General features: G+C 41.7%; 1 protein-coding gene across 1 annotated transcript in view; it reads right to left on the reverse strand.

Moving 5' to 3' along the window:
- Window positions 1-23,911, reverse strand: part of GM2A (GM2 ganglioside activator) — a 30,916-nt gene that overhangs the window by 2,327 nt on the left and 4,678 nt on the right. Inside the window, exon 2 of the mRNA XM_006893743.1 lies at window positions 15,628-15,777. Coding sequence (XP_006893805.1) covers window positions 15,628-15,777 — 150 coding nt within the window. The remainder of the gene's footprint in view (window positions 1-15,627; window positions 15,778-23,911) is intronic.

The following is a 23,911-nucleotide window of genomic DNA, read 5'->3' on the forward strand; positions in this document are numbered from 1 at the left end:
ATGAGGTGGACTGATTCAGTGACTGGGGTAATCGGAGTGGGGTGTGTCAGAGGCAGTGTGATTGGCACAGAATAGAGCAGGGTTTAGGGCTGTTGTCGCAAACGACTTGACGGCACATAACAACAACAAGAACAGCCTTCCTAACATTTGATCCATTTCTCGGACACTGTTTTAGGTTTCTGTGCGACACTGCAGAAAATTACTCTGCCCAAAGGCAAAGGTGGGAGCAGAGGGACAAAGAGAAGAGGCGTAATTGATGTTAGAGATGATAGGCTGGTACAGCAGTCTGGAAAAATTGGATATTTGGAACATCTTCTTTTTTTGTTTTGTTTTGGTTTTTTTTGTTATTGTTGTTTGGGAGGGGGAACATCTTTAACCTCCACCTTACAAGTAACCAGCTTTGTACTGTTGTTGCTGATTGCCTTCGAGTCAAGCACAACTCATAGTGACCCTATGAACAAAAGGCCTGAAGCCCCTCTACCACTACCGACATTTATCAAAGTTCATAGAGTTCCCAGAGGCATGTTGTTCAGGAAGTGGATGCCATTCATGCTTTGAGTCACCTGTGATGCATAGTGACCCTGTGTACGTACAGCAGCTCTGAACCCTTCCCTGTACTAATCATTCTAAAATAAATTATTTGTACAGGAACCATTTCTGGCTACAGCTGGGTAACATTTCAAAGAGAGAACACAGAAAAGGATTTCATCTAAGGCTAATGTAGCTTGATTTTTTTTTAAAGTAGTACAAAGTAGCTATGGAAGTTCATGGATCATGCATTTGAATGAGGCAATGGGAAACGGGTGCTGCAAGAGAGTACTGCTGAATCTCACAAAGCCCTGAGAAAGACGGGCACCAGGGCGAAGGGGGAAACAAGAGCAAAAGGGCAAAGGAAATAGTTCTGACTGACAGGAAGACACCTAGTGAGACATGGTGTGAGCCTGTGCAAGGGGACATCTGTGAGTGAAAGACCTGGAGGAATCCCTCTGCCTTCACCACAGGAAAAGCAAGCCACAGTGCTTACATTGTTGTTGGTACATGTCACTGAGGCAGAACCAACACACAGCTGACCCTCTAGAGGGTTTTCAGAGACTGTAAATCACATGAGAGGAGCTTGCTCATCTTTCTGCCACTGAGCAGCTGGTGTATTCGAACCATGTGCCTTTGAGTTGGCAGCACAACTCCTTACCCACTAGACCATGTGAGTGCCCTCTGCTTACATTGGTATCTGCATATAGTTAAACCTTCCCTCCCATGATGAGTATGGAATCCTAAAAATCAACTCCTAAAAATATAACTGACATAAAATATAAAAGTATGTGGTTGCCACTGTTATGTGCCATCGAGTCACTTGTGAGTCATAGCAACCCTATGTGTACTGACATAAATTATAAAAATATAACCTACAAATATACATATATCCTACAAGAGTCCTGAGGTGGAGTGGGATGTGGGGGTGAGTAAACAATTAAAAAACCCAAGAATAAAAGTGTCCTTTAATGGTTCTTAGAAGATACCAATCCTATTGCCACTGGGTCACTTAAAACTTATAGTCCACGTTGTAAAGCTTATTAGAGCTACCCCGTGGAGTTCCCAGGGCTGTGAGTCTTTGCAAAGGCAAGACGTTATACCTTTGTCCCATAGAGTGGGTGTAAGACTGGATCTTTCTGTTGGCAGCCAAGCACTTATTCCCTGCACCACAAGAGCATTCAATTGGAAAATTTTCCCATTGAAAACAACATAAAATTTAAAGGTGAAGAAAAATTTTTGAAATAAAATGGTCTAATTCAACAAAGATAGTAACACACAAATCACCTATAAAAATACCAGTCAAAAAGCAAAATATGGAAAAGGAGAAAATTTTACTATTGGAGGCCAGAATAATACAAAGAATTTATATCTTCAGACTGTGGTGCTAAATGTGTTTAAAGAAAGCAAAAAGCTCACAAAACAAGCTAGTGTTAATGAGGAAACCGATAGAAGAGCAAAAGGAGGATCAAGCTAAACATTTAAAACATAAACAGAGAGAGAGAACTACCAGAACTGGAGAGTAAAACCAATGAAATGGGGGTGGGGGGAAGGAGAAACAGAAGAGAACATGAACTAAAGGACAAAGTAATGGAGCGTATCAAGGGTTAAGAGAAAACAACAAAGAAAAGTGAATAAACTTGAAAGAAACATGGTATCCAAAGACATCTATCAATAGAAACATTGGAATCCCAGACCACCATGACAATAAAGGCATAGAAACAATGCTCAAAGAAATTATCAGAATTTCCCAGAGCTGAAAAGAGAATCAAACCTGCAAATACAGGAAGCTACATGAGCTCTAACTAAAAGAAACAAAAAGAGATCAAATGCACAACACATTATAATGAAATTCCTGAAAACCAAAGACAAGGAGAGATATTTGAAAGCAGCAAGACAGAAACACAATCTAACATACAAAGGGCTTTCATAAGAATCACTGTTATTTTTCTTCCATAAATCCTAGCAGCCAAAAGACGGTGAAGCACCATATATAAAACACTGAAAGAAAACAATGGCCATTCCAGAATTCATTACTCAGCAAATTAGTCACTCAAAATGAGGGAAGAACCAATGGGGGAAAACCTAAAAGCAAAAACAAAGAAATTTGGGATTTCGCTGCAGTAGGCAAGTTTTGCAAATACTAACCAAGAGAATTCTCCAAATGGAAAGACATGAACATTATATTTAAAAATTAACTAAAGAACTTTTACAAACAGCAGGCAGAAGAAGGTGTTCTCTTATGTTTACACGGTTTAAAATTATGACTGTCCCATTTCACAATGGCCTCAAATACTCCTCTCTTCAATGTTTTGTTCTCAAGAGCCAGTGTACTCCAAATTTAAGGACTAAATGTCACAAAATTCAAGGCTAGAAATTATCTTTGAAAGTGTGCTTATCCCGAGCACATGTTAAGCTACCTAGAATTGTTCCACCTCATCTGACAGCAGGGATTAAGCAGGAAAAGAACATTTCATTTTACATTTTAAAGTTACTGTTTAAAAAAACCCTGCAAGTCTGTGCCATAGCTAAGGATCTGGGTAACTGAACAGCCCAGATAATATGGAGGTTTCTTATCTAGTTCAGTTAAAAACCATCCTTTATGAAAACCAATTTTCTTTTTAATGTAATTTACCAACCTAGTACAAGTGTCCTAATATATGTATGTAAACTTGCAAAATGGCTTAGTCTGTGTATTTAGAAAATACACAAGAATTTTTATCAAGTCAGAAAGTATAGACTCATGAGCACTAAAAAAAAAAAATTAACTAAAAAATAAGAGAGTGAAAGATCTCTAAAACATACAAGAGACTATTATAAGGATCAAGTACGTACTGTTTGCATATAATAAATTCAATAATTACATACTGCAAGCAATATAACACCAAATTTGTAGGAAATAAGTACAAAGTAAATGTAGTAATAAAGAATATATATTGATTTTTTTTCAAAACAGCTTTGATATATCATCTCACCCCAGTAAGGACTGCAAAATTTAACAGAACAGCAAACATCAAAGGCTGGTGAGGTTACAGGGAAACCGGAACCCTTTTTCCCTGTTCATGGGAGTGTAAAATGGTGCAACCACTATGGAAGGCAGTATGGCGCTTTCTCAAAAAGTAGCAAATAGAAATACTTTTTGATCCAGCAATTCCACTACTGGGAATTTACTCTAAAGAAACCATAGCTGCCATCCAAATGGATATACACACACCCCTATTTATTGTGGCTATGTTCACAATAGCATTGGAAACAACCCTAGTGCCCATCAACAAATGAATGGATAGAGAAGCTCTGGTATATTCACACAATGGAATACAAAACAAGGAACTCATGAGATGGATGATGCTGGAGGACATTATGCTGAGTGAAATATCTCAGTCACAAAAGGACAAATATTGCATAAGGCCACTGTTGTTAAATGGGACTGACATCAGGATTGAGGGAAGACAGAGAAGGAGGAGATGAACGATGTATACTGCATTGAAATAGATGAGGGAGAGAACTGTTTAAAAGCGATATATGATTGGGTATTATTATCATGACAGGAGTCCAGAATGAAGGCTGTACAGTGGAGTGGACTTGGGGGGGGGGGTGATTACATAACAATGAAAGTGTTTTTCTCTTACTTTTCAAGGAGAAGAGTGAATTGGGGGGAGGGGATGGGCAGGGAGAAAAGTGTAACAATGAATAAATGGAAACCCTAAGTCTCTGTAAACTTTCATTAAAATTCATAAAATTTTTTTTAAAAAAAAAAAGAATATATATTGATTTTAATGGAGGATGGAGCTCTGGTGGCCAACTGGCAAAAAGCTGTGCTGCAATCCCAAAAGCACAGGGTTTGAATCCCACCAGCTACTCTGCAAGAGAAGGATGGGCAGTCTCCTCCCTGCTGGAAGGTCAGCTATGTGTTAGTTCTGACTTGACGGCACACAACAGCAACACATTAGGAATATCCTTATGTTAAGGTTGTGTGTCTCATGTATAGAACGATATACTGCTTGTAAAAGCAGTGGAATCCTGAAAGCTTCTACTCTTAATTTCTATGTTACCTTCTTTTTCTCTTGATACCATCTTCCTTGTTTAACCAGTATTGCTACTGTTGTTGGTTTCCGAGTTCAAGTAGTTGAGAAAACCATGGCCTGGACCAGGTGCACCGTTGTGTCTAGACTGACATCGTTGCTTTTCATCGCTGCGATCCCGTGTATAATTCTCCCCAGTCTTGTACCAACCCCCTGCTGGTTGCAGTCTCAACCACTGTGATCTGGAGGGTGTTCACTGACTGACTTCTGAAGCAGATCTCCATGCCTTTGTTCCTAGTCCATCTTATTCTAGAAGCTCCACTGAAATCTCTTCAGCATCACAGCAACACATAAGTTGCCAATGACAGGCAGGCAGTAGCTGTACAGGAAAAGCACTGGCTGGAATAGCACTCATGTCTTTCATGCGGACAGTAAAGATTCTACCACTGAATCATCCCAGTGAATGTTGCTGTGCGGGTCATGCTTTGCTAAAAACACCAAATGCAGTGTCAATTCAGGCATAGTTCCTCCCACCAAACTAAGGCTTATGTCAAGAAACTTTGATTCTTAGGGTATCTTTATGGATAGGTGTCTTCAAGATCATGTCTCCAAATGCCTCTTTTTAAGGGGATACAGGTTGGTCTTGCAGTAGCAACCCAAGATCCTGACCCTGACCAGGCACATCTGTCCACCTGCAGAACTAAGATTATGACACCAATGAACTTAGGTCTTGCCATGAAGGTGCTATGGAAGCCACCCATCCTTGAATTTTCTTCTGAAACATATCAGCAAGTAGTTTGAGAGCATGGACTAGAAATGGGTTATACATGATAGTCTCCAAAGAGGAGGCATGGCTGCTGTTAACTTAGGTTCATTGGAGAAGAAACTTGAAGCTGTCAATGATTTCATCTTACCTGGATATATAATCCTTGTTACCAGCAGTCAGGAGATCAGGAGATGTATTGCACTGGGAAAGTCTGCTGTCAGGGACCACTCCAAATTACTGAGGAGCAATGATGTCAGTTTGACGACTACAGTATGCTTGATTCAGGCCATGGTCTTTTCAATCACTTGCTATGCATCTGAGAGCTGGACAAGGAATAAGAGTGATGGAAGAAGACTTGATGCCTTTGAGCTGTGGTGTTGGACAGAACTGAGTATCTCTGGACTGCTAAAATAACAAACAGATATATCTTTGAGAAGGTACAGCCAGAATGCTCCTTGGAGCAAAGATAACACAGCTTCCTCTCACACACTTTGGGCATGTTGCTAGGTGAGGCTACTCTTTGGTGTGAGACTTCATACTTGGAAAAGTGGAGGGTCAGCAAAATAAAGGAAGACCCTTGATAAGATTGACACAGTGATTGCAGCAATGGGCTCAAGTGTGTCAGGGACGGTGCAGATGGACAGGGTTCAGATCTGCTCTAAGTCGTACTCAACAGCACCTAACAACAGTGGTGAGAGAGGGAAGCTTCCATTCCTGTCAGCAGCCTTGGGCAGAGGCATTGCTGTTACATGACGTCAGGACTGAAATCTATGTCAAAGGCTGTAACAATCTGTAATTCCTAAGGATGAGAAAATTAAGACCCCAGAGCTGGAATGTGAAGAAGGCCGAGCAAGTGGATCTTATAAATTTCAACAGTCCCCGAGGAGCAGGGTCTATGCTGTAAACATATCAAGTACTAAATCTACCCCGCCTCAGGAACGAGAACAGGAACTGGAATCCTAAGATAAGCACATCAGCATTGCAAACACTAATAAGAAGTTAGCCCCACAGGTCCTCTGAGCTTCAGTGTCCTCAAAATCTTCAGAATCTGTAAAATGAGACTCATCATCCTTTCTCTGTGCACAAGTGGTCTAGAAGCTTTCACTTAATAGCTAATAGGAACATACCTTGAAAAGACCAAAGGATAAACCAAATATACACACATTTAAGAGTAACAGAGGAGGCATGAGGTCCATTTTTACAAAGCACAAGTAAGGGTAAACAAAAAACTTCCTCTGTCATTGAGTCGATTCAGACTCAAAGAGATTCTCCAATGGATTTCTAAGGCTGTAAATCTTTACAGTAGGGGACTATAAACATCTTTCTCCCCAGGAAAGGCTGGCAGGTTTAAACTGCTGATCTTCAGGTTAGCAGCCTGAAACATTAGGCAATCCCCGCCCCCCAGAATCCTGTGTAACTGGATTTTTTACTGTACAATAAATGTGTAATTGATAATAAAGTCGTAGAAAAAAGACTCTTGCTTTTTGCCTCTGCCATCACCATAGCACCTGTGGTAAAGCTGTGGTGAACCAGACAAAAACAAAGTAGGAGGTGCTTAAGTCCAGCCTCGATTTGATGCAGCCAGAAAGGATGGAATCACGGATGCTACCAACTTTGAGCGTTTTCTTCAAGAGAGAACTCTTAACTTCTGAGGCGCCTCTGTACAAAAAGTATTTGAAATCTCTCTCTCTCTCTCTCTCTCTCACATACACACACACACACACACACACACACACAAACACTTGACAAAGAATGATCTACATGATTGGTTTCACATAGTTGCTAAAAGCAAAGAAAGTTATGAGTTATATTATTACCAGATTAGCCAAGACAGAGAATAGGAAGAAGATGAAGATTAAAACTCATTTTTTTTCTAGAATATCCTATATAACTCCATGAATAAAGAACAGGAACCAAAAAAGAAAATATATATATTTCCACTTTAAAAAAATTTTACATTTGTTTGTATAAATTGTGTTTCACACTACCCTTCATTCATATATAAGCTCTTAATAATTGCCTTTTAGTGGGCTGAGGGGGCACTTATGGCCGAGTGGGTAAGGAGTTGCACTGCCAACCCAAAGACAGGTGGTTTGAATCCAGCAGCTGCTTCAAGAGAGAAAGATGGGCAATCTCCTCCCATCTAATTAAAGCCTTTGAAAACCCACTGGAGAGACAGCTGTAATTTGGTTATGACTACATAGCAAGGAGTTGTTGTTTTTGTTGGTAAGCTCTGATTCATAGTGTCAGGGTGATCTTTTACGGAAAACGGAACAAAGCACTGTCTGGTGCACCATCCTGATAATCCTAGGTACGTCAGAGTCCAGGGCGGTGGCTGTCATGTCAATCCATCACTTCCCTCACCCTCTGCTTTACCAAACTTGATGCCCTTTTCCAGCGACTGGTCTTTACAATGATACATTCAAAGCACATGGACCAAAGCCTTCCCATGCCAGCTTCCAAGGAGCAATCGGGTGTATTTTTTTCTAAGACTGTCTATCAGTTTGTCATTCTGAGATGACTGGGGGGGGGGCTATAATGCTGGAAGCTATTTCACATAGCAGCAGGTTTAGGCTCCACCGTGGGAGACAGGTTTCAGCTGATTTTCTAGACTTAGATTAAGAAAAAATGTCTGGAAATTATAAAAATTAGCCAACTGTGGATCACAAAAAAAGAGGAAAAGTAGAAGGTAAAGTGATCTTCATGACCTGTGAAGAAGCTAGAAAAGCAAGCTAAAAGCAGAAGAGGGAATTTGCCGGTGTTTCCCCTCCAACTCAACTTTGTAGAATCAGTGTTCTTAGAAATGCCAGCAGTTTGCACGGCAAAGGTCCAAGAACAAGTCCACAGACTTCCTAATAGGCAAAGGTGCACCACAATGCACTAGTGTGACCCCGGCAGGTGAACGGTAGTGTCCATTCACGGGAACAATGCTGCTCTCTACACCCCGACGAGAGAGGGTGTGGCCGGACCCCTCTTACCAAAGCAGCAACTGAAGATACTGCAATGACCTTCCCTAGAGAAGATGTGGAAGAAGGTATAATGGAAGCTGGATCGAGAGCACATCAACATCCAATACGTATGTTGTTGGGCACTGTTGAGTTAGAACCCCAGCGGGTGTTCAGAGGCAGTTAATCACATGGGAGGACTTTTAAACCGTTCAAGGGGACACAAAAGATTGACAGTAACTGAAACACAAGTATCTGCCTCATAATAGCCCTTTGTTCAGACAACATCAAAATGCATATTCCCCTGGCTGTAGGCAAAGGGAAGTAGGGGACACCGAGTTTGTGGAGTCGCAGCAGCTGTAACTCGGCTTTTACAAGAAGTCCAGCATAGCTGCAGCCTCTGAACTACAGTGTGGCTTGCAGTCCCCCAAGTCCCGGCTGCTGCTAGTGCACGCCCTACCCAGCAGTCAGTGTCCACTGGGAGATGCTGGGCTTCGGTCACTCCATCTGTCCTTCAGAGCTTCTGACTCTAACTCTTAGAGGCAGCTCCGAGAGTCCTGTACACCCAGAGGCAGCCAACCTGAAGGTGCAAGTCTGCAAACTTGCAAGGCCCGGGCTACTAACAGCTAGAGCAGCCTGCACAGGGTTTACTTTGGTATGTTGTTGTTGATTGCTGTCAAGTCGAGCACGATTCATAGCGACCCTATGAACAAAATACCTGAAGCCTTTCTATAACTATTGTCCTGTCTCAAAGTTCATAGAGTTTCCAGAGGCATGTTGTTCAGGAAGTGGATGCCACTATAGACATATTGAATATATATATTTGAGTACAAATATTTGAGCACATATATTTCAGTACATATATTTGAATATATATACACACATGCATACACTAAATATGTTCATACAACATCCAAATTACATTAACATCCTATTTCATAGAACATGTAGACATTAAGCAATATTGAGTTAATGTATTAATAACAGTCAATCACAAGTAAGAGCCCTCATAGCACAGTGTATCATGTCTCAGGTTGTTAACTGAAAGTCAGCAGTTCAAACCTACCAGCTTCGCCTCAGGAGAAATATGGACAATCTCCTCTCATAAAGTATTACAGCCTTGAGAACTTGATGGAGAGTCACTGTGAATGGGACTGCCTTGACAGCAGTGGGCTTCATTTGGGTAACGTGCACTAAGCATGTGATGTGTGCCAGCTATGTGCAAAGCACTCCTATGTTATTAATTTGTGCCTTGCTCATAAGAAACCCATGCAGTAAGGGCTATGATCAGCCCAAGTCTAAGTAATATAAACTGTTAAAGTGTCCAGCTTCTAACCAAAAGGCTGGTGGCTTAAATGTCCCCAAAGGGGCCTCAGAAAAAAAGCCTGGTGATCTAGTTCCAAAATAACCAGCCATTGGCTACTCTGTGGAGTGGTTCTAGTCTGACACACATAAAATCAAAATCACCTTAAGTCACAAGTCAGAATCATTTCAAGTTGTTGTTGTGTGCAGTCGAGCTGCCTGTGATTCATAGTGACCCTATGCACAACAGCCCTAAACCCTGCTCTATCCCTTGCCAATCGTATTGTCTCCAACACACCTAGCCCCATTACTGCAGTGATGGAATCAATCCATCTCACAGAGGGTCTTTCTATCCTGTGCTGTCCTTCCACCCTCCCAAGGACTGGTCCCGCCTTGCAACATGTCCAAAGTAGGTCAGATGAAGCTTCAGAAACCTTGCCTCCAAGAAAGCAGCCTAGCTTTACCCTCTCCAGAACAAAGTTGTTAGTTTTCTTAGCAGTTCATGGTATATTTAATACTCTTCTCCAGCAACACAGCTCAAAGATATCAACTCTCCCTCTATCATCTCTAGTCAAAGGCCAGCTCTCTGATGCATAGCAAGTAATTGCAAAGACCATGGCCTAAATCAGGCACACCTTAGTCTACAGACTGACATCGTTGCTCTTCATTACTTTGGAGGGGTCTCTGACAGCAGACTTTCCCAATGCAATTCGTCTTTTACTTTCCTGGCTGCTGGTACCAAGAGTGTTGACTGTAGAACCAAGCAAACAGAAACTGTCAACAATCTCAATCTCCTCACCATCTATCATAATGCTGTCAATTGGCCCAGTGGTGAGAATCTTGGTTTTCTTAAATGTTGACCTTTAATCCATATTGAAGGCTGCAGTCCTTGACACACACACACACCCCCGCCCACAGCAAGCACTTCATAGTGAAGGTGGCAGTCTTTAACCTTCTACAGCAAGTGCTTCAGGTCCTCCTCAGTTTCAGCAAGCAGGATTGTGTCATCAGCATAACGCAGACTATTGATGAGTCTACCTCCAATCCTGATGCCACACTTCTCCTCATAGAGCCCAGCCTTCCAGATAATCTGTTCCACATATAAATTGAAAAGATATTGAGATAGGACACATCCTTGATGCACATTCTTCCCAATTTTTAACCATGCAATGCTTCCCTGCTCTGTTCTGATGAATGCCAAGTGTAAGTTTTGCATAAGCACAATCAAGTGTTCTGGGATTCCCATTCTTCTCAGAGTCAGCCACACTTTTTTGTGATCCACACGGTCAAATGCCTTTGCATAGTCAATGAAACACAGATAGACATTCCTCTGGTACTCTCTGCTTTCAGCTAAGATCCATCTGACAGTAACTATAATAACCCTAGTGTCATGGCCTCTTCTAAATCCAGCCTGCACTTCAGGCAGTTCTCTGTTGATGTGTTGTTCCAGTCGTTTTTGGATAATCTTCAGCAGAGTCTTGCTTTCATGTGAAATCAATGCTATTGTTGGATAATTTCCACACTCTGTCAGATCACCTTTCTTTGGAATGGGAACAAATATAGATCTCTTCCAGTCAGTAGGCCAGGTAGTTGTCCTCCAGATTTCTTGGCACAACTTGGTGAGCACGTCCAGGGCAGCATCAGCATCTATTTATTGAAATATGTCAAACAGTATGCTATCAATTCCTGGGGCCTTGGGTTTTGCCAGTTCTTTCAGAGAAGCTTGAACTTCCTCCTTCATCACCACAGGCCCTTGCTCAAAGTTGTTTCATGAAATGCTTCTGTGTCCACCAATTCTTTTTTGTATAACGACTCTGTATACTCTTTCCATCTTCTTTTAGTTCTTCCTGGATCATTTAATATTCTGCCTAAAGCATCCTTAAGTATTGTAACTCGAGGTTTGAATTTCAAGTGGTAACTATTTTAAGAGTAGTTGCAAGGGCACAGATTTTATTTCAAATTAAAAAATAAAAATACCACTTTCCAAATAATCAAAATCAAACTGGTGCCACAGAGATACAGGCTAGCAACAAAGTGAAGAACAAAAGGACAAGGTGGATGGGTAACATCTCAAATGAGTTGTGCTGCTGTTGTTAAATCGAGTCGTAGGCAAGTCATAGGTGACTCGACTTGCTGGCAAGTTGTTGGCAAGTCAAGTTGTAAGCGACTCATAGCAACCTTATGAACGAAAATCCTCGACACTTGTGTGACTTTGGTACTTTCTCCAGGTTCATAGGGTTTCCAGAGGCAAGCTATTTACGGAAGTGGATGCCACTCCTGCTTCCAAGCTTGTTTTAATTGGGGAGCTCCACCAAACACTGTCCACCATGGGTAACCATTAACACATTTGACACATCAGTGTCACAGTGTTCAGCTTCACAGCAACCACAGTTACCGCTGTATGGCAAGTAGACACACCAGGGCTATATGACCTAGAAGAATGTTTGACCAAAAACAATTAAAGGCAGGCCTGAGGCTGCGGATTAGAGCCACCCACCTTTGGCTTGGTAGCATCACTTTCGGTCCACTAGGCCAACTGGTCTCTGTGTTGTTAAGTGCTGTAGAATCGTAGATGACTCATAATGACCCTATGAACAAAAGTCTTCAATACTTGAGTGCCTTTCATCCTTTCTCCAGGTTCTTGGGTTTCCGGAGACAAGCTATTATAGAAGTGGATGTCACTCCTGCTTCCGAGCTTCTTTTAATCGGGGAGCTCCACCAAACACTGTCCACTGTGGGTAACCATTCTCTTATTTGACACATCAGTGTCTCTCAACTGAGTGGAAAAGAAAAATGTAACTAATTGCTTTTCTATGGCCTTTTGTAGCCATGAGCTCTGGCAGCAGAGAAAGCTGCACTGTTAACCCAAAGATGGCACCTCTCCAGAGGTACAAATCCACTAGTTGCTCCACGGGAGAAAGCACACTCTCCACCCCTGTGATTTACAGCCTTCAAAAACTTGATGGAGGTTCAGCTATGTATTTGTTTCTATTCAACAACAATGACTTTGAAGTTTTGGTGTTTTCTCATTTCTATCTAAGATCACATAACTCTCACAAAATTATTGTGTGGGACCATGCAAATAAGGTGCCTATAGCTCACCAAGGGGATTGGACACTTTTGCTAATGCAAATGAGGTATAAAGACCCCTTGCAGAAGTGGGACCATATAAACACACATGGTACCCTTCCAGAGGAATGTTCAGTTTTGCCATCCTGCTAGGTTAATAGGACCACTCCCACACAGTTTGGGAGAAGTGGGGATGATAACTCATTAACATCAAGAATAACCAGGAATGAGATGTGTCCTTTACACCTGGGGTCCCTGTGAGGAGCACCTTCTATCCCCAAGAAACAGAGAACTATAATATTGGATCTGCTCCAACAAAGATGACTGCTTGGAGACTCTATGGGCCTATCCTAAAAGCTTGCTTTGAGTAAGTATCAACTCAACAGGATACAACAATACCAAAAGTCATGGAAAGAGGAATGAAAAATCCATTATAATGCAGAAAAGCCAAAGTCACATAATCCCACTAGTATAAATACATTAAAAAAGTGTACCAGGAAAGGAAAAAAAAAGTTGACCAGATTATACAAATAGCTGACAATGACCATCTATCTCCTAAGTAGTTAGAATACAGGACATTTACAGTGAGCCCTGCTTATTCTCATATTTAGGCACTCTATAAATTTCGAAGAGTTCTAGTCCCAAGCCAGTTTTTAAATTGAATTTGTAGGTAAATTGAAAGAGTTACCTATGTAACTAACAGCACTTAGTCAAATGTTTGTCTTAGCATATACACATACAAGCTCACCCACTGCCACTGAGTCAACTCAGATCAATTCTCCACTGGGTTTCTAAGGCAGTAAATCTCTTAGGTTAGGGAGGAGACTGCCCAACTTTCTCCTGTGGAGCAGCTGGTGTATTTGAACTGCCCATCTTTCAGTTAGCAACCTGACATGTTACACACCAGCACACCAAAGTTCTGTATATACACACAGAAAACACTGGAGAAACAGTGCCAGGCCCACTAAACCATCTTTAATCCAATAATACATTAATAGTAAAGGCATCTGTTTGTTACTACAAACCCTTACATGCACCTTTGTAACTGCAAACATAGCCCAGAGACTGTCCAAATATTCACTAAAGATAAATGTTTAAATTATGTAAGACTGCCCATCAAAAAATGAATTGATAAAGAAGTTGTGTTATATTCACACAATGGTATACTATGCAGCACTAAAAAACAAGGAACTAATATACAAAATGGGTGACCCTAGAGGATATTATGCTGAGTGAAATATCTCAGTCACAAAAGGACAAATAGTGCATAATGCCACTGTCATAAAACAGGACTGGCATGAGGGCTGAGGGAAAACTAAGAAAAGAGGGGATAAATAATGAATACTGCATTGAAACAATGAGGGAAAGAACTATTTGAAAGGAATATATGATTAGGTATTATTTGCATTACAATAGTCCAGAATAAGAGGTGCATAGCAAAGTGGGCTAGGGGATGGGAGGGGAAAGGGAAATTGTGCAACAACAAAAGAATCTTTTTAAAGAGAAAAGTGAACTGGAGCGGGGGAGGAAGGAAAATGTGCAACAATGAATAAATGGAAATCCAAGTTTTCTATAAACTTTTGTTAAAGTATCAATTAAATAAGGGAGCTCTGATGGACTAGGGGCAAGAATCTGTGCTGCAATTCTGAAGGCTCATGGTTCAAATCCACCAGATGCTCTGTTGAGAAGGTGGGGCAGTTCCCTCCTGTGCCAGCTGGATTCAACTTGATGGCACACAACAATAACAAAATAAATTATGTAAGATCATACAAGGGTAGTGAAGAACAATAGAGAGTAAAACCTGCAGAAGTCAGAACTTTTGTAAGGCAAAAAAATACCTGTCAGAGGACACAAAACACAAACTAAAATGAGATGGGATTCTAAATTAAAAGCAGCAGAAAAGTGCTCATCTGCAACCTGTGAAAGTCAGAAAATTTGTCAGACCTGGAACAACAAGGCAGTTCCATCAAGCCTGGTTCCAATGTACCATAAAATGCTAAGGTGCTTAGCCCTTATAACTAAATAGCAAGATTTCAAGTAATTTCTTTTTTCCCCCTTTTTTTACCACTTCTATTTTCTAAAAAAGACAAATTACACTAGGGAAGTCTGTTCTCAGAGACCTCTCCAAAGTGCTAGAAAGCAATGATGTCAGTCTAGAGACTTAGGTACATTTGATCCAGGCTATAGTTTTCACAATTATTTGCTATGTATCAGAGAGCTGGACAATGACTAAGGATGACAGAAGAATTGATGCCTTTGAGTTATGGTGCTGGAGAAGAATCTTGAATATACGATGGACCACTAGGAGAACAAACAGGTCTGTCCTGGAGAGGGTGAAACCAAGTATTTCTTGGAGGCAAGGATTTTGAAGCCCCATCTCATATACTTTGGGCACGTGGCCAGGAGGGACCAGTCCTAGGAGAAGGACCCATGCTTAGAAGGATGGAGGGACAGAGCAGGAGGGGAAGACCCTGTATGAGATGGATTGATACAGTAACTGGGGCAATGGGGTGGGTGTGTCGGAGTCAGTGAGACTGGCTCAGGACAGGGCAGGCTACAGAGCTACTGTACATAGGGTCATAATGAGTTGTGGGCAGCTCAATGGCACATAACAACAACATTTTCTAAAATGTTGCCAATTGAGGTGACCATTATGCAATGAGCAGCACAAAGATTTCCTGACCAGAGCCTTTGAACTGCACTGTTGATTCTACAAGAGGCTGGAGGACCATCTGTCACAGATGTCACAAGGCCAAGGCAGTTCGAAGTTGTTCAGAAGTTGTTGGGACTGGCATCTGAGATTCAGATTCAACAATAAGAACCTGAGATTCTATGAATCTGAGTTAAAAGTCTTGGAATCTATATACCTTCTGATGTCGAAGGATTCTGGGATTCTAAAATTCATCACAGTTCTCAGAAGTCCCTCAGGGCTTCCTGCAGCTGGCCCATAGCACCTTCCTTCCAGCACCTTCTCTCGTCCCACCCACAAGCTTACCTTTAGAGGAGACTCCAAGGGAACGCTGGTCTGGCCCTCAGCACTGATAGTCACATTCCCAGGAACAGCAACGGGGTCAGGTTCCACTGTCAGGCTATTGACCATGGCAGGGTCCTTCTCATCACAGTTATCCCAGGAAAAGCTACTCAGCTGGAACACCCAAGGATCATCAGACAGCAAGGAAAAAAGAGAAAATGTTAGCAAAAGCAACACTTACAGGTAAGAAGGGGCTACGGTATGATCTTACACAAGGTAGCCCCCTCCTCAGGCCACCATTCCCCCATCGGTGAGCCTGAGGTAACATTTGTTCTACCCATTTTATAGGCAGGATAAAAATAAAAGACATAATTTCCCAATTTCCCAAACTCAACTCATTGCTTCCAAATTGGAACCAACCCATAGCTGACCCACCAGCAGATTTTTAAAGGCTGTAAATTACATGAAGGAGATTGTCCATCTTTCTCCCAAAGACTAGATGGTGGATTCAAACTGCTTGCCTTTGAGGTGGCAGCACAACTCTTTACTCACTAGGCCATCAGAGCTCCCTAATTTCCTCAAAGCAGCTCAGAAACTATAAAGCACAATATGACAAGCCTTTGACTCCAATAAACCAGGAGACTAACCTTATCCATCTTTGTTACTTTTTCTGATCTCCTACCTCATAGTCTCTTGCCTCTAACCATCCTGCCATTAGAAAGCAAATTCCTGTACAACAATGAAAGAATTTTTCTTTTTTCAAAGAGAAAAGTAAACTGGGGGTTGGGTGGGCAGGGAAGAAAATATGCAACAATGAATGAATGGAAATCCAAGTTCTCTATAAACTTTCATTAAAATCTCAATTAGAAAGAAAGGAAAAAGGGAGGGAAGGGAGGGAGGGAGGGAGGAAGGAAGGAAGGAAGGAAGTTCATTGAACTTTGGAGCGCATGCCCAGGATCCTGCTAACATCATATTCTATGTCCAATGCAGGGCCAGGAATAATAGAAAACAAAACACAGTGGGCAACAGAACAACACCCAAAACCCCACCGTCAAGGGCATGCAACTAACCCTGGAAGGGAAAAGGACACTCATGGAAATATGACTGACCGGTGGGGCTCATGATGAACAAATCCATTTGAAAGAACTTCCCACTCCTGAGCTTCCCTAATCACTGGCCACTGCTCACGCTCTGGCCCTGCCTGAATCACCCTCCTTCTCTCTGCTGAGCCACATCTCTCAGGACGTCTGCTAATCTAACTACCAAGTTGTCCAACTACATATGGCCACCCATTCCCCACTTCCACAACCCCATTTACTTGTCTCACGAACAAAGCTGCTTACATCCACATGCAGACTCTGTCCTCATGCCCACACCTGCCTAAGCCCCCGGAAGGCAACCGAGAAGACAGAGCACTCCCGTCATGCATCCACATCCCATCCTTTAGCAGCCTGGTTGACTGGGTTGACCAGGAACACCTAACTCAAGGAATGCAGAACAGATTTCTCTGATGCTGGTTATGGGATTGAGACACACAGCCTGAGTCACACAGCAGATAACAGGTTTTGCATTATCATTAGATCATAAAGTTTGGAGTGGAATCACAGGGCACCTGGGCCTGGTGAGCAAGCTAAGGTTGAGTAAGAGATGAAACTTTAGGTTTCAACCTTTAGGTGCTGCTGGTATATGGAAGAGGGAACCAATGGAGTCTTGCATCTCACTACCTGAAGGAGGAGGACAGGTGGCAGTGAAGGACTTGGCTAAGGCACAAGACATGGGATAAATCAAAGGCTCCAGTAAAGTAGTCCTGGCTTGCAAATTAAGCCTTCAGAACCTCAGGGTCCACATCTTTTAAATGGAGGCATTTATACCTCTTCTCAAGAGTACCACTGAGGGTGATAGCACATGGTGAAAGCACACAGCACAAAGCTAGGCAGAAAGCATGCACTCACTCACTGTTAGGAATTATATTGCTCCCTCAAAATATGTATTGTGATAATCCTAATGCTAAATTACAAGCACTGTGAATATAATCATATTTGAGAATGGGTTGTCTTCATTATGCTATGAGACAAGATAGTTGTTGTTGGCTATATGCTATCAAGTTGGAGCCAACTCACAGCTGACCCTTCAGCGGGGTTTTGGAGAACATAAATCATACAGGAGAAAACTGTACATCTTTCTTCCTCAGAGTAGCTGTAGATTTGAATCACCTGCTTTTTGGGTAGCAGTGCAATTCTTTGCCCACAAGGCAAGTGTTGTTTGCCATCAAGTTGGAACCTTGACCATACAGCAGGTTTTCAGAGGCAACAAATCTCATGGAAGGAGATTGCCCATCCTTCCCCCATGGAGCATCTGGTGGATTCGAACCACATGTCTTTTGGGATTGCAGCACAGCTCCTTACCATTAGGCCCGCAGAGCTTCCTAAGACAAGATTAGTGTAAAGTATATCTTGAGTTAATAGCTTTTGTGATTTAAAAGAGATTAAACAAGCAGGAGAGAAGTAGAGTTAGGGAAATAAAAAAATACCATAGCACAGGAAGATCGTGCAGGAGCAGAAGCTAAAAGAAACAAGGGCTCCGCATAACTTCAGAAAAAGGAAGAATTCCCCTAGAGCAGGCACCTTGAATATAAACTTCTGGATTCCTAAACAATGAGAAAATAAGTTTCTGTTTGTAAAAGTCACCTATTTGTGATTTTTCTGTTAAGTTGTTATTATGTGCCAACAAGTCAGATCTGACTGAAAGCTGACCCTCCAGTGGGTTTTCAGAGGCTGTAAATCACTCAGGAGAAGACTGCCCATCTCTCTCTTGCAGAGCCCCTGGTGGACTGAGATCTGAGCCTTTGGGTTGGCAATTCCTTACCACAAGGCCACCAGAGAAGCACTAAATAAACAAGACGCTCATTAGGTGACAGACATTTCAGTTTCAACTTCCTGCCAAGAGATTCCTTGTACCTATAATAAACTTCCTCTTTAATTGAGCTTCTTAGAATGGGTTTTTATTCCTTGGAATGAAACCTGCTATGACTAAGCAAGGCAGGGGCAGATCCTGATACATTCCTGCATTCCCAGTGGTCCCTTACTTGGGTCATTGTTGTTACTGTTAGGTGTCATCAAGCTGAGTACAGTCCACAGTGACCCTATGAACAACAGATCTGAGCTTTGTCTTATCCTGTGCCATCCTCATAAGCCCTGACATACTTGAGCCCTTGCTGCAGTCACTGTATCAATCCATCTAGTTGAGGTTTTTCCTCTCTTTCACCAACTCTCCACCTTTCCAATCATGATGTCTCTCTCCAGGGAATACTCTCCCTTAGCAACATGCCCAAAGTGAGTGTTATTGTTGTTAGGTGCCATCAAGTCAAATATGACTCATAGCAACCCTATGAACAACAGATCTGAACCCTGTCCTATCCGGTGCCAACTTCACAATCTCTGACACATTCAAATCCATGGCTGCAGTCACTGTGTCAATCCACCTGGTTGACGGTCGCAGTGTTAGCTTAAAACTTGGCTTATTTCGCCATTATGTTAGCCCTTTCTGGTCTCCAGTTACCTTAACTACAGACAGTGGTCTTGCAAATCATCAACAGCTGTGAGACTAGGATAATAAAGAGTTTCCCACACTGAGGAGAAAAATCTGGGGGAGGCTGGAGCAAGATTCTATTAAGAGCAAGACCTTGGTAGCAAGACCCTGGTAATGGTGATGGAGAGACTGTGGCATTGCTATGAAGAAACTGTGCCAAGATGTAACCAGAGGTGCCCTGAAATAAAGGTCACAGTTAAAGATTTTGCCGTTCTTGCCAGATAATGGAAGGGAAAAGACTACTGAACTAAAACCAGAGCCTGGACTAATTGAGAAACTGTGCCTTGGGATTGCTAGGCCAAAATCTGGACTTGCATTAGGTGATATTCTTTGTCTCCCCACTCCCCAATTTAATTCCCTGATAAACTCCACTCTTGTTTAGAATCAACAAGACCTTGGGGAGAGCCTTTGTATTTAAAAGTTGGTTGTTAGTTATTATATATTGGAGGGACATTCTTCTTCTAAATGGTACAGCATTCTTCTGTCAATATGCTGTACTGAGGTAACCTGGGGTTGCTGTGATGCTAAACCTTGTGCCACTGGGGTGTAAATGCCATAGTGGTTATCCATGGTGGACAGAGTTTGGTGGAGCTCCCAGTTTAAGACAGGCTTGGAAGCAGGGATGGCATCCACTTCCTAAACAACATGCCTCTGGAAACTCTATGGATTTTGATAAATGTCGATAGTTATAGAAAGACTTCAGGCCTTTTTATTCATAGGATTGCTATGAGTCATGCTCTACTCAATGGCAATCAATAAACAACAACAATCAACTCCACAGCTGTGAGTAAGGTCTGTGAGTCAACAATGAATATCGGATCCAAATGATTGTCAGAAAGAGATGCATGAGCATGGGGGGAGGGGTTGGCACATCCAACAGAACAGCTATTTGCTGCTATGGATATTATTGATGGGGACATTGCCCCTTTATAAAGGGGGTAAAAATCAAATTCAGCCATCTTCATGTCGCATCTCCTCCTTTTACAAGGTCTTCCTCTTTTCTGCCTAACCAGTACCTATCCAAGCATGATGTCCTTCTCCAAGAAACAGTCTCTCCTAGCAACATGCCCAAAATGTGTGAGATGAAGCTTTTTCATCATTGCCTCCAAGAAGCACACTGGCTGTATCTTCTTGTGTTCTTTTGGCAGTTCATGGGATATTCAGTAATGTTCTCTAAAACCACAATTCAAAGGCATCAATTTTTCTTCTGTCATCCTTAAGTCATTGTTCCGCTCACAGAAACATAGTAAGTGATTTAAAAGACCATGGCTGGAATCAAGCACACCTTAGTCCTTAACCTGAGATCATTGCTTCTTAATAATTTTTAAAAGTCCATGACTGTAGACCTTACCATTGCAATATACCTCCTGATCTCCTGACTGCTGGCACCAAATGTTCCTCATAGACAAAGAGGATAAAGCCTCTCACATACTTTGTTCATTGAAAACCCCATGAATAAAGTATATGAGATAAAGCTTTATCATCTTTGCCTCTAAGACACAGTCTGGCTGCACTTTCTCCAAGACATATCTGTTTGTTCTTTTGGCAGTCCAGAGGATATTTGGTACTCTTCTGCAGCACCAACAACACAAAGATATCAATTATTCTTCTGTCTTCCTTATTCACTGTTCAGCTCTCAAATGCATAGCAAGTGACTGAAAAGATCATTGCCTGAATCAAGGACACCTTAGTTTAAAACTGACATTATTGCTCCTCAATAAATTAGAGAGGTATTGACTGCAGATTTTCCCAGTGCAAAACATCTCTTGATCTCCTGACTGCTGGTACCAAAGGTGTTGGTTATGGATTCAAATAAGATGATCTTTTGATCTTTTCTCCATTTATCATGGTGTTGTTGCCTATCAGTCTAGTGGTCAATTTTTGTTTTCTTGATGTTCAGATGCAATCCATATTGAAAGGTGTATTCTTTGATCTTCTACAGCAACCACTTCAAGTCCTCTACACTTTCAGCAAACAAGGTCATGCCATTTGCTAACATAGGTTCTTGATGAGTCTTCCTCCCCTCCTGATGCCACATTCTTCTTCCTAGAATCCAGCTTATCAAGTAATTTGCTCAGCCTACAGAGTAAATAGGTATGGAGAAACAATACAACTTTAATGCATGTCTTCATTTGAAACCATGTAGTGTTTCCTTGCTCAGCTTGCTGGTCTAGATGTAAGTTTCACACGGGCACAATTTAGTATTCTGGGATTCTCATTCTTCTCAATGTTAGCCATAATTTGTTATGATCCACACAGCCAAATGCCTTTTCATAGTAAAAAATAATAAAATAATAATAAAACACAAAAATAGACATTCTGCCGGTATTCTCTGCTTTCAGTGAAGATCTATCAGACATCAACAATGATAACCTTTAGTGCCACGACCTATTCTAAAAACAGCTTGAACTTCTGGGTGTTCTCTTTCAAACACTGTCCACCATGGGTAACCATTATTGCATTTGACACATCAGTGTCCCAGTGTTCAGATACACTGTACTAGCTGTTATTTAATGATCTTCAGGAAGATTTTGCTTGCATGTGATATTAATGGTAATGCTCGATAATATCCACATTCTGTTGGACCACCTTTCCTGGGAGTAGGAACAAATATAGATCTCTTTCCGTCAATCTGCCAGGCATAGACTGGTGAGCACATCCAGGGCTGCATCTGTCATCTGAAACATGTCAATTGGTATCCCATTGATTCCCGGGGCTTTATTTTTCCCCAATGCCTTCAGTACAGGTTGAATGTCTTTCATTGACATTGACTCTTGGTCATACGGTACTTCCTGAAATATTTCCGTGTCAATCAGTTGGTTTGAGTATAGTGATTCTGCATATTCCCTCTATCTTCCTCTGACTTTAGTTTCCTGAGTCATTCAAGATTTTGCCTGTAGCATCTCTCAGTATTGCAACTCAAGAGGTGAATTTGTTTTTCAGTTCTTTTAGCTTGAGAAATGCTTTTTATTCTCTAATTCCAGCTCTCTGCACGTTCCATTATAATATTTTGTCTTCTCGAGCTGCCTTTATCCTTTATTTCCAGATTCCTTCCCCCCCACTTAGTTTATTATTATTATTATTATTATTAATTATTACTACTACTACTTATTTCTTGCAATTCCTTTTTTTGTTTTGTTTTCCACTGGTTTATCTACAAAATTTGTATACATAGCCACTCAACACTGGATGCCTCCTACCTCCCCACCCCACCCCTCCTCCACTCGTCAAACCATGCAAACCCATGATTACTCCCCCCTCCCCTGACCCATCCCCATTGCTCTAGTCCCCCCCCCTTATAATCTCACACACATGATGTACTAGTTATCTATTTCTACAATAATGGTCTTATACAGTATTTGTCCTTATGGAACTGAATTAGTTCACTTAGCATAATACTCTCCAGTCCCTCCCAGATTAGGTAGTAATTTACATAGTATTCCATTATGTGAATGTACCATAATTTCTCAATCTATTCGATTGTGGTTAGACATTCAAGCTGTTTCCATGTTCTTACAATGGTGAATAACACTGCTATGAACACTGGTGTACAAGTCTCCATTTTAGCCTCAGTTTTCATTTTCTCAGGGTCTATTCCAAGCAGTGAAATAGCCGAGTCATATGGAATTTCTATGTTCAGCTTCTTGAAACGGCCTTCCAGAGTGGTTGTATCATTTTACAATCCCACCAACAGTGTATAAAAGTTCCTGTCTCACCACATCCTCTTCAACATTTCTTACTTGCTGTCCTATTAAACTTTGACACTCTACTGGGGTGAGATGATATCCCATTGTTGTTTTGATCTGCATCTCTCTTATTGCCAGTGATTTTTATTTTAATTTAAAAAAATTTTAATTAAAATGTGTTTCTCTTAAACTGCAAATACTGTAGCTTCTGAAATAAGTAGGGGGAAAAAAAGATTTTTGTTAGCAAAACTTGAAGAATAGTGACTGTTTTCTCAAGAACAAAAATGTCAGATGTCATGTTTTCCTATTTTAACACTAATAAAAGAGAAAAAAAAGGCTCTTAAATCTTATTATGATAGCTTATATCAACACAGAGAGAGAGATCAGCTGGCCCAGTGGACAGAAAGTGATGCTACCAAGCCAAAGGTGGATGACTTTTAATCCACGGCCCTAGGGCCTGTCTTTCATTATTTTTGTTCAGACATTCCTCTAGGTCATATAGCCCTGGTGTACAAGTTGCCGTACCAAGGTCACTTTTGGTTGCTGTGAGGCTGAACACTGTGACACTGATGTGTCAAATGTGTTAATGGTTGACTACCCAATGCGCACAGAGAAAGGGGTGGAGCTCTCCGATTAAAACAAGCTTGGAAGGAGGAGTGGCATCCACTTCCATAATAGTTTGTCTCCGGAAACCCTATGAACCTGGAGAGAGGATGAAAGGCACCCAAGCGTAGAGGGCTCTCCTTCATAGGGTCGCTATGAGTCGCCTGCGACTTGACGGAACTTAACAACAACATGTTGTTGTTGTTATTATGTGCCATCGAGTTGCCTGCGATCCATAGCCACCCTATGTACAGCAGCTCTGAACCCTGCCCTGTCCTGAGCCAGTCTCGCTAATTTCGACACACCAGCTCCCACTGCCCTAGTTACTGTATCAATCCATCTCATACAGGGTATTTCTCTCCTGCTCTGTCCCTCCACCCTTCCAAGCATGATGTCTTTCTCCAAGGACTGGTCTCTCCTGGACACATGCT

Source organism: Elephantulus edwardii, unplaced genomic scaffold (assembly GCF_000299155.1).
Source record: "Elephantulus edwardii isolate Elephantulus edwardi_28Jun2011 unplaced genomic scaffold, EleEdw1.0 scaffold00130, whole genome shotgun sequence".
NCBI classification, from domain to species: domain Eukaryota; kingdom Metazoa; phylum Chordata; class Mammalia; order Macroscelidea; family Macroscelididae; genus Elephantulus; species Elephantulus edwardii.